Raw genomic sequence first — 11,807 nt, 5'->3', positions numbered from 1 at the left:
AGAAAAAATACCAAACCTGCCACATATGCAAGGGCATAAAAGCCACTACTCACACAAATGACACTCTGTAGAGAAAAACATTGAGCTTCCTAATGCTCCCACCACTCTCACATTTCTCTTTTCAGCCCAACCAAGACAGTAAAATGCTCCCTTTATTGCTGACAAGAGTCTGAGACATGTCCTGCTTTCCATTGCTGTACCCGTCATATAACATAGGAGTTATTTTTCTTTTCAGGGCTTGTAAAAGAAGGCAGTTCCTAGGCTTGTTAAGGAAGATCTGCTGATGCTCACCTCCCAGGTCACAGATCTGCCTGAAAGGGGAAAGGTCAAATGCAGCAAGAACATCTCTGCCACATATACTCCACACTGAGTTCTGGCCAGCCATGAATTTCAGCATTTCTTCTTCTGATCTAGTAATGCAAACAGCCACAGCACATAGAAAAGGTAACTTAGAATATCCTTGGTGATTCCTATCATATAACTGTTATTAAAAGTTTTAGATTAAACACTAATCTTTGTTTTTATTGACACTGCATACATTTTCTTTCCATATAAACCTACCTCGAGTCTTACTATAGCAGAAGGGTGCAGCTATACATTTAAATAGGGAATTAAGACTAGCGAAATCCAACAGTATATTACACCGCTAATTCTCAGGCTTCCGAAGCATTCTTTTTTCCTTCGGCTACCATTACCTCTGTGCCAGAGACCTGTGATGCTTTTCAGAATAGGAAATTATATACTTCTATTCAAAATATCAGACAGTGTCCCAGTAATGGATATTGTTGAGAAAGGAGAATGCTGCATGATGGTTCTGATGACTGGGATTCTCACATCATCATTTAATTGTCCTGATCCATAATTAAAAACATTATTTTTATCTACAATAAGAATAAAATTTCTATAAACCTAGTAATGATCACCTGTACATTGCTCCAAAAACATCTTTAGATGAAACGCCAAAAGCTCTTTCATATTGGTTTCTTCCTTCTCTAAAACAGCAATCAAGAAAAAGCATATGAGTGTGGATTTCTTCTTCTTTCACCCAAACCCACCTTGGGGCTGCAGTTTCAGCTAGTTCATTGGTGTGGAAGGTGGTCAACTTTGCACAGAATACATGCCAGCCTGTTTGTAATGGCTGTAAAGGCACCCTCACTTGGCACCCCAAAACATGCTGATGTATGTCTCAACCTTTCACAAGAATGGTTCTTTTCAAGGCCAGGTTGGATGGGTAGCAAGGTAGCAGAAGGTATGTCTGCCCATTGCAGGGGGGGTGGAACTGGATGATCTTTAAGGTCCCTTGCAACCCAAACCATTCCGTAATTCTATGATTTATGGGAACACATCTCGGGTAAAGGTGCAAGACTGGTGCAATCATCACCATCACACACACCATGTTTGATCATAGGCTGCATGGACTGGAACAAGTGAGACTCCAGACCCATATTAAACTACTCCTATACACCTTTGCAAGAAAAGTATCCTTAGCAACAGAAGTATCCTTAGCCATCATTGCTCATCATTTACTTTGTTGATGCCTCTTCAAGAGCCACCGTAATGACCAAGTGCTTTCCTGAAGGTCAATCACGCAGAAATCTGATTCCTAGATCATCGCTAGCATCAGAAGGAAAAGGAAAACAAGAACACACACAAATGGAAACCGAGAAAAAATAAGAACACATATTGGCTTTGTTAACAGCCAAAATGATCTGTTGTATTTTCTTTCTGAGAAGAAGCCAGCATCTTCACTGAGCCCTTCCCCAGAAACGCACCGCCCTGAGAGCAGCCACACAGACACCACAAAGCAGTCTGCAACAGAGAGCGCACAAGACTCCTCCTTACCGCACAGCGTCGGCCAGGTAGTGCCAGCACAAGTAGACTGTGTTGGAGTAATACATCATAATATGATACTGAGACTTAGGACTTGACTTTGTAAGGTAGGTGTTGGAAATTTCTGTGTTTCTGTAGAGGGCTAAAGGGTGAAATAAATATATTTACTAACATGTATGATATACCACCTCACCAAGCCTATCACACAGCGTGGTACTTATCACCAGAAGATGTCTGTATGACCAAAGACATTGCTTCTACAGTCAATCCTTCCACTGCAATGAGCAGCGGGTGAGGGCTGCTGAAATGCGTGTTGCCCCATTTGATGTGAGTAAACACTACCTACCTACACTTACTCCAGCACCAAACATTTCTTTCAAGAACAGCAAGAGGAATGCCTTACAAGTGTCATCGTTTACCTAGAGGCTTTTACCATCAGAGGAAGCTATTGGTATGCTCTATTTAAATAAGAAGCCCTTGCATACATGTTCTTTTTTTCTAATCAACAAAGTCAGCAAGTGGGAGACAAGTCCCCAAAACATCATGCCAACCACATCTACTCTCAGTTCACTAGGGCAGGACCTTCTGCAGACAGATGAAAACCCAAAGGACTTACAGAAATCTGCCCCGCTTTCTCCAATGCGTCTGCAGTAGTGTCACTTGCCCACGGGACTGGCATACAAAAGGAGTATAAAAGATAAATCCTGCTCTCCCTAAACTCATTGGGCAACTACTGTAAGACCTAAAACAGGGCAAGGCAATACAAGCCAGAGCTGGGGACACAACTTGTAAGACTCTAGCTAGTCCTGACCAGCTCTCTGATGGCCACAGATCCCTTCTGACCACAAGGACTCAACATCTCTGTTGTAAGGGCAAACTCTCAGTTCAGATCAACATCCTAACAAAATACTTCACATGGCGGTAGAACCCCAAAGAAAGTAAAAACATGTGTTTAAATTGTGCTGTTGCCCATCCACCCTGGTATTTTTTTTTAAGGTTTAAAATCATGCCCACACCTCAGACTTTTGTTGAGACCAGCTCTGCAGAGACTCTGAGTATCTTCTCCAAGGTCACCTGAGGCTCTTGCACAAAGAAGTTTAGGGATATTGAGCCCTTCACCTGGGTTTTACTTTACACCTTTAATTATGCTGACATTTGCTGCTTCTCTTTCAGCTGAAGAAGGGATGGTGTTCTCAAGCAATTCTCTCCTCCTTCCAGCTACAGTAACTGGCCTAACACTAGATATCACCTGTTCCCACACACCTCACCTCACTTGCAAAACCATCAGAGGTTTAAGTCTTTTAGTTTCTTCCCCTTCTTCTGCCTTTACTACCTCCTTCTTGTGTCAAGTCTGCTGCCAAGAGCTTCAATCCCACACAGGCGTCCAGCAGTCTTTCCATCCCCGTGGTGCTGGTACCCAAGCGTGCAGCAATGGCATCTGAAGACAGAGGCTCTCCTGACTCCAGCAGAAGATCAAACACCCCCAACTCACAAGCAGTGAACATAACCTGGGGATAAGAAAAGGTGGGAGAGAGGGATCAGGTGAAACTACCAAAACCTATTGCATTTCTAAAGCTGCTTTGTTGGAGAAAATATACAGATAATAATATTTTTTCATGTAAAATCATATTTCATATAAACAAGTCCAGTGATTAAACTGAAGTTTCTCTGAACACCATTAATACTATCCAGTGCCTGTAGCGCAGCTTTTTTCATTTTTTTTTTCCTTTTCTAGCAAATCCAGACAATGATTTTGGTTCACAAAGGTCCACATTTAGAGACCAGGTTTTGGGTGTGAATGTTCCTGCCTCTTTCTTAGTTTCAGAGCACATTCTCAGTCTCTCTTGCTTTTTACCTGGAGAGCACAAAGGCAAGACTGTGTGGTGGTGGTGTTTTCTGTTGTTGTTTTTGTTCTTTAGCTAAGGATCTAATGTATGCTCCAGTAAACCCTGGAGGCTCTCCTGTGGCTTGCAGCAGGGAGGAACATCCCACTCTATGGACCCTATTTTCAGGGACTGATGTGCATGACTACAGTGGTCTCCCCGAGGCAGGGAGGTTCCTCTCAGCCAAAAGGAGTGCCTCATTCGGGCCAGCAGAACTGCCCTGTCTTTTCAAAGAGAAGGAAGGTGTGTAATGTCTCCAGGAACAACCCACAACCTTCAGACAGACATATGTAACCGTACATAAGAAAAACATCCTTCTTTAGCTGTACACAGTCACGTTGACAAGTATTAGCCCATTTCTCCGGCCACACAAACACTCCTAAAATAGTAACAAAGGCATCAACTCAATTGACTGCCTGTATCTACAATGATTTGATAAAGTCCACGAGAAGCTCCTTTTACCCTCAGGAAAAACATGGTTTAACCGAAGTTGAGATCATTTCTCAAAAACATCGTGCCAGCATTAATTTGGAAAGCATTGGGCACTCCTCACCAAGCAAAAGGATTTTTCATTATCCATTTTTTTCTTCTCTTTACTGTCAGCTCTGCCTTTCAGAAGCCTTAGGATGCAGCAGCATTTGCACAACCCAAAGAGCATTCCTCACATTACCATGTTGGCTAGTGGTGAGGCAAGGGACAATAGGAAAGATAACTAAATAGTAAATGAGGAAAAAATCTCCACTGCAGTGGATATTACAATTTTATGCCCATGTGCTTACACACACAGAAAGGCAAATAACATCAATAAACAATACAGAAAGTGGAACTACTAGTTCTAGCTTTGTGCCTTAAACAGATGCTGTTTGGAAAAACAGTCATTATACTGGACTCTTTCTTTCACCTGAAAAAAGGCAATACACAGAAGTTCTCAAGCTCAGCCTTCTGCATAATACATACAGACAAACCATGGGAGAGGGAAGTAAACTATTTGAGAAGATATTTGAAAAATCTTGTTCTTTGCATGGCATGTCGGGGGAGAAAAAGGCAATTGAATTCAGCCCTCTGTTTCTCAAACTCCAAAAATGAAAAGTGAGAAGAAATCCCACCACAGAAGGAACCTTCCACATTTGAGGCAGTGAGACAGCAAGCCCTCAGCTATAAACCCCTATGGTTTTCTATAAAGCCTCATGCAGAGACAAGGTCTGCTCATCCAAGCCCCCAAAGGTCAGAGAGGTCTCAATAAAAGCTAAGTCTATCCTGAGGGGTCAAGTCATTTTCAAATCCTTTTTCTTTTCAAATTTCCTTGCTGCCTAAATAAGCAGACAGGATGCTTTTGTACGAGATTATTTTAATTCCAAAGACTTACATTCGGGACCTAAAGTGAGATCCTTGAATATTTCTGTCTGCATACTCTCAGACATCTATCCAAGACTGAGTTATATTCCTTACCTTTGAGACTAAAAATCCATTGCTGTATTGCAAGATGATTTGAGGGTAGTCAAGGTCTTCCGTGGAAACCATCTTCTTTCTGGACTGAGGCACAGATTCTCTGCTCCTCTTAATTTAAATAAGCTTCTTTCCATCAGGCACAGAGTACACACCAGATGATCCACTTAATCTTATTCCTTCTGAGAAACACACTGGTTACAAAACATGCTAGCTAAGTTATTTGGCTTCAATGGGTCTTTCTACCAGGTTCACCTGTTTCTTTGGCTCTTCCATCAACAAGGCTAAAGAAGCAGTGCGGATTAAAGCTTGTACCGTCAGTTCAGCAGTCGGTTAACCCCCTGGTGCTTCAGAAGCACTTGGGAGCTTGTCACGAGCTTGTAACAAGAAATCACTACAGAACAGCGTCAGGAACCTGAACTCGGTGCAATGCACCAGCGTTCCTAAACCAAAGCGGGGTCTTACCTGGGGCTTGTTCAAAAGCAGCTCTACTCCAGCAGGCTGGGATTTTGATGCTGGAAGACTTCCCAAGAATAGAAACCCTTACAAATGTCAGTCAGCCCAATGATGTGACCTCAGAGAAAGGACAATAATTTGGCAACACAATTCTTCAAGTGAAATGTGGACATTCCCAGGGGTTTAAGGGCAAAAGAGTATCAGCTCAGCTCAAAGCAGTCACAGCATACTCCTGGCCAAGCCTGGCATCTCCCATGGCCCTAATGCAACTCACCCGTTGCTCAGATGTATGCACAGCACTTACCTTCACCATGCTGAAACAGAGACTTGTTCATCCTCGGGCTCTGGGTCATGGACCAAGGGCCTCAGACCTTACCCATGCAAGGAAAATGACTGACATAATTCCTACACAGCAGGCAAGAGCTTCCAAGGAAATAATCTGAGAGCAGAATCCACATAGGGAGCTGAAGGAGAAGAAAGCATCCTACCACAGTCTGGGCCTGGAGTAATTTTCACCCAGGTGTGAAAAACCTGGGTGTGCTTCCCTGGCCTGGTTTGCAAGCCATGCCCACAGAAAGGATAAAACAAATGTGTAGCCAGAGGGGAGCTGAAACTTGCTGTGATGGGTGACCCTGGGGCTGGCAGTAGGGTACACGCCATCCCTAGGTGCAGAAGCAGCCAGCCTGAAGAGAAGCTGCAAGAGTCACTTTGCTGTCCTGCTTTGTTGCAGTGACTAGTTTGTTCTGACTCAGGTGAAGTCTACGAGGAATTAAATCTACTCTTGATCCTTTTCCGTATTTTGCAGGTACCCCCCACATACTGGCTTAGAAAGTGTTAGCCTGTTTGATAGCAGCACCACAGCAGGGGTATGCTACTTGTGCTTTGCCATGGTTTGGCAGAGCAGGGTGCTGAGCGACACCAAAACGTTCTATGTTTTCCAGCTGGCTGCCACAGTCTTCCTCCCCTTCTCTGCAAAACTAACCAGGGGTGTGCAGAAAGTCGTTGGGAAGAAACAACAAAATGACTGCCAAGTGCCAGATGTGGCATGGACTTCAACTCCACGCAGAACATGCCTCATAGATCTTTCATCAGAAAATCAAACCCCTGGATTACTTTCCTGAAACCTCTCTGCCCCGCTGTCTATTGCTCCAGCTTGTAAATGCCTGCCATCTTGCCTGCCTTGCCCTTTTTGGGCAGATGCTGCGACTCTCAGGTGAGAAAAGACCCTTTGCATCGAGGAAAGACTCAGTTTTTATATCACACATGTAGTGACCCTTCAGACCACAACAGTAAATGAGAAATGACTTGGGTAATATAGTGAAGGCAAAATGTCATGAAACAGCATGTTTTTCAGTGGTAGCTTTCTCCATGCTTCAGCGATTAAGTTAACGGGCAAAACTTGAGCAATACAGTGAGCAGCATGCAGATCAACATTTTGTTTACATTAGCTTGGTGTATGCTTAGGACTACACTTTATAACTTTGTCCCAACACAATATTTCAATGTTCTTTTACTTTCCTATGAAGTAGAGCTATATCTATATGCTGCTGCTGCTGCAGTTTAGTTCTCTGCTTCTCTTTTGAACCTGCCTCATTTTAGAAGAAACAGGCCAGTATAAAAGTTTTCTACATGTTCCTTCTGACTATTTTGTGGATAAAGCAAAACTTTCTCAACTGAAAGGTTCCACTGTATAATCCTTCTATGAATCTGCATTTTCCATTCAGACCCCTACATTTCATGTGTGTGTTTTAGCCAGTAGTGAAATAGCAGCCTACTTTAAGAGTTAGTTGTTAAAGTTAGCTAAGCGGATGTCATAGTTTTCAGTCTTTTCCCCACTCTGCACACAGCTTAGAAACAGTACCCATTTCCCAGGTTCTAACACCACAGGGTCTCCTGTGTTACCAGAGCACCAGGTCCAAACATACAAAAGTTATGGCAAACACCAAACTGTAGAAACACTTAGACCTCCTCACCCTGGCCAACATAGCCTGCAAATACAGTGCTATTGCCTTGCTGGTGCACCAGACGTCACAGTTCGGTACAGGTTAGACACTAATATTCTGTTTGGTTTGTACTGTTGAAGCTGGAGATCACAACACACCTCTCTGCCAGAGTGACTCAGAATCTGTGCAGCTTGCATCATTTAACAAGACACCGTGTCTCTGAAGGAAAAGCCTGGACAACAGATTTCAAGAACAGAGCTACATTCATAATAGGTATCTTCCCCTGACATCCCCACCTCAAGGACAGTGCACAATCTCAGTTCCTATTTAGGAACTTCCATTGGCACATGCACTAAGTGCGAGTCTGCGGAGTTCATTCACTTGCCCAAATCTAGACTCACTCTTAGTGAATGCACTACGTTTTCTTTCAGTTCCTCAGATGCATTCCAAAGAGCTATATGGGAAAAGAAAGCTCAAAACCTTCTCACTAAGTTTCCATCCATATGGATAACCAGGTTGACCTCTCTCCCTCAATAGTTTTCCCTCTCCTCTGATTAAAACAGAGAAACAAATTGTACATAAGATAAATATTGTTAACCAGAAGATTAAAAAGGTGTAGGAAAATAAAAAGATTTCTCTGCTAAAGGCCTGTTCTGCTTGCCTGCTACTGAGAAACAAATTGGTGCCATTTTGCCCAAGCATAAAGTTTTCCCATTTCTGGGATCATAACAGCTATTCAGACCCAGGCCATCAGCCACACAGGAAGCAAATGCTCGTCACGCTGAAGTATACATTTCTCTTCTGTTGAGCTAAACAGAACAACTCTAGGAAGAGCTAGCTGCTGCTCACCAGCTTACAGACCACTTTCCTCAAATGACTCAGCCAGACTGGTAATCAGATAATACAGTGATATTTAGTACAGCTGCATTAAAGATTCATGAATACAAAAATGCTCAACCCTTGAACCTTGTAGTTTTGACTAAGTAACAGTTTTGTGCACAACTGTAGACTAGCATCTTCTAACACGCCATAAATTCACTTCACTTAAGACAAAGTTACAGTACAAGAGGCTCTGGTAATAAAATGACTGCACGGTTAATTAAAATCACTTGAAATACTTTTTCAATTATGACTAAATCTGTCTGTTGAGGACACCAGATGTAATCGTCTAATGGGATTACTACCAGTAGAGAGGGGTAGGAGAGGAGGGTTGTGGACAACCCACACCAGGCTGGTGCAAAGCCACACACAGCGTGCTGCTGTTTCCAAGTAAAGTGTTAGTGAGGCTTAAACTCTAAGCTGCTTTTAAGCTACAAATGCATTCATGAAGATGAAATCATAATGGTTTGCTTTCTTTGAAAACCCCATCAAAGGTTTTGTCGTAGCGCTTAGACTGTGCACAGGCTAAAGCTGTTACTTTACCTCCACGGTTCTATTCTGGTGATGAATTTTTCTTTGCCAAAATGACTCACTACGGACAAATACTACACAAAAAATAATGGTGTCACTTTTGCACAACATTTTAAGGTAAGAAATGACCTACGAACAAAGCAGATTTAGTAAAATTAATGTCTGTGAGTGAGAAATGGCAGATGACACTATTTTCATACATGCAACCTTCCTTACAAGCAACAAATACAAATCTCAGGGACATGACTATGATAATGAATTTCAGTAATGCCAGCATGGAAACAACTGTGCCTCACTATCATTGTTAAGCCTCTAAGTATGCCCAGCTTCTATCAGGTGGCCTGGAAGTGCACTAAGATAATACAGTTCGTGCCCTTTTTTTTTTTTTTCTTTTTTTTTGGGAATCCTAAAAAGCCAAGACCCTCAGTATCATACTTTTTCTTTGAAATAGAACATCCAGTTTTAACAAAATGCTTTTTCTTCTTTTTAACTTGTAATTCTTCTCAGGTTTTGCAATAGATGCATTTCCCTAGGAACAAGACTGTTGCTTCTATCAGTTTTTGACACCAACTAGTTTTATTTTTTTTCCTGCTTGCATCACACCTGTTACAGGCAGACTTTGGAGTGGGCAGGAAATCCTGTACACCCAGCTCATTCTCTAAGCAAACCCTCCCTCCTCCTCAGTTTTCCTTATAGTAAAAACTTGGACTGAGAATGTCTTTTAAAGTCTATCACAAGCAATCCAGAGTTGGTTTTGGTTTAAATTCCTGGCCTGCAAATAATGTCTCAACAAATAATTCAACCAAATAATCACTGAGGTCTCTGTCAGGGGAAAGTCCCAGCAGATAAGAGGTGCAGCCTCCCTGAGGACAGACAGGTTCACTAGCTAAAAATGGGAGAGGCCAAAACTTGAGAGAGAGAGAGATGCAAGAAGAAAACCAAGACAGAGAGCAGCTGAGGCAGGCTCTCATGTCAGAAATGACTTGTGCTCTGTCAGGCATCAGAGAAAATCAGTGGACACACTACTGCCTTGAATGGGCCATTTTATACTTGCTAATCTGACAATCTTCTCCTCCATTTCTTCAAAAAGAGAACTTCAGAAAGAAGTGTTCTTGTGGCTTGGCATGGGCAGGCACCCCTTGAAGTCCTTTTACATGGACTCAAATGTTTTTTACAGCCTTATCCTGTCTGCAGGTGTGCTGGTTTTGGCTGGGATAGAGTTAATTTCCTTCACTGTAGCTAGTATGGGAATATGTTTTAGATTTCTGACCAAAACAGTGTTGATAAAACAGGGATGTTTTAGCTATTGCTGAGCAGGGCTTACACAGAGTCAAGGCCTTTTCTGCTCCTCACCCCACCCCACCAGCGAGGAGGCTGGGGGTGCACAAGAAGCTGGGAGGGGGCACAGCCGGGACAGCTGACCCCAGCTGACCAAAGGGCTATTCCAGACCATATGGCGTCATGCTCAGCACATAAAGCTGGGGGAAGAAGAAGTAAGGGGGAGACGTTCAGGGTGATGGCATTTGTCTTCCCAAGTCACCGTTGTGTGATGGAGCCCTGCTTTCCCAGGGATGGCTGAACGCCTGCCTGCCCACAGGAAGCAGAAAATTAATTCCTTGCTTTGCTTTGCTTGTGCATGCAGCTTTTGCTTTGCCTATTAAACTGTCTTTATCTCAACCCATGAGTTTTCTCTCTTTTACTCTTCTGATTCTCTCCGCCACCCCACCTGGGGGAAGTGAGAGAGTGGCTGGGTAGTGCTGAGTTGCCAGCTGGGGTTAAACCATTACCCCTTCATGCTGTCCTACAAATAGTCCAGGGACAGCACTCCTGGGCATCCCGTCCAGAGCAGGTAGAGCTCACTCTGCAGGTGCCACAGTTATCAGTTGGAAAACAATTCCAATCAGCCTTAGCCCTTCAAAATTTTTATAACCTACTACTATGGCAAAGCATTTGTTTGAGCTAATCTATGTAATTTTTTTGTGAGGCAGCAGGTGTATTTAGGGGATGCAGAACATGAGGGAGAACGAGATCAAATTCCTTTTCTGTGCTGTGATTAAAGAAGGGAGGATGGTGGTGCATACTGTTTCAAACAAGCCTCAAGAGCCTAGTATCAGATTAAGTAAAAAAAAAAATAACAGGGGGACACTTCCTTTTAAAAACAGTAATACTTACACATGTAACACTAAAGGGATCCATTCTGCACACCCAGTTCTGAAGGATCGCCTGCAACCAGGCTGCTGTTTTATACAAATGCTAGCGTCAACTCTGCAAATTTATGGTGAGGCAGCAAAAGAAACATTCTGCAAATAACACGTTCATTGGGCTGGAGAAGGGCCAGATGAACAGAATGCAACTTAAGCTTAATGAAATGGGTGTTGCATCCAGATTATAATAACCAAACCTCAAAGGCAGGATACCAGATCAAAACACGGGCAATACATGTATTTCCTCTTAATAATAATAAACAACTTCATTTGTATAGCAACACAAGACATCAGTGGTCAGTTTTGCTCACACATTTGTGAATTAAGGCATCTGCCAAACTAGTTGGTTTAATTGCTATCTTATATAGACTCTAACAACATCTTTACCTCTGCTATCAAACGTGAACAGCTGCAATAGTCTGTTACATGATGCTATACACACTTAAGAACTGTCCTAAAGCTGACACTGGTGCAATGCCCAGGTAGCACTGATCAGTGATCAGCTCTCACTGGTTTGGCATTTATAGCCTTGTGGTCCCCAGTACAGTCCTGCACCCACAATTTTGGGAGCCACTGCAAAAATTCCCATTTTCTCTAACAGCTTTCAAGATCATAGAATCATAGAATCATAGAAT

General features: G+C 42.8%; 2 protein-coding genes across 5 annotated transcripts in view; both read right to left on the bottom strand.

The window, feature by feature from the left end:
* The window catches only part of ASMT (acetylserotonin O-methyltransferase), an 8,471-nt gene extending 3,220 nt beyond the window's left edge, over positions 1-5,251 (bottom strand). The window contains exons 1-5 of one of the 2 annotated variants that reach the window (XM_009637571.2): positions 5,163-5,251; positions 3,164-3,338; positions 1,843-1,972; positions 924-992; positions 292-410 (exon numbers count right to left, since the gene is read on the bottom strand). In XM_009637571.2, coding sequence (XP_009635866.1) covers positions 292-410; positions 924-992; positions 1,843-1,972; positions 3,164-3,338; positions 5,163-5,234 — 565 coding nt within the window. In that variant the 5' untranslated portion in view covers positions 5,235-5,251. The remainder of the gene's footprint in view (positions 1-291; positions 411-923; positions 993-1,842; positions 1,973-3,163; positions 3,339-5,162) is intronic. The other variant, XM_035892858.1, reaches the window with a different exon arrangement.
* Positions 5,252-5,310: 59 nt separating this feature from the next.
* The window catches only part of AKAP17A (A-kinase anchoring protein 17A), a 22,143-nt gene continuing 15,646 nt past the window's right edge, over positions 5,311-11,807 (bottom strand). The window contains exon 6 of one of the 3 annotated variants that reach the window (XR_004841795.1): positions 5,311-5,338. The gene's annotated coding sequence lies outside the window, so the exon portion shown is untranslated. Of the gene's footprint in view, positions 5,342-5,654; positions 5,734-11,807 lie in introns of those variants that run through there. The other 2 variants (XR_004841796.1, XR_004841793.1) reach the window with 2 other exon arrangements.

The sequence above is a fragment of the Egretta garzetta genome, unplaced genomic scaffold (genome assembly GCF_000687185.1).
Source record: "Egretta garzetta isolate BGI_Z169 unplaced genomic scaffold, ASM68718v1 scaffold370, whole genome shotgun sequence".
In the NCBI taxonomy this organism is placed as follows: Eukaryota; Metazoa; Chordata; class Aves; order Pelecaniformes; family Ardeidae; genus Egretta; species Egretta garzetta.
The sequence above is the reverse complement of the archived record's forward strand: the minus strand, read 5'-3'. Positions and strand labels throughout refer to the sequence as shown.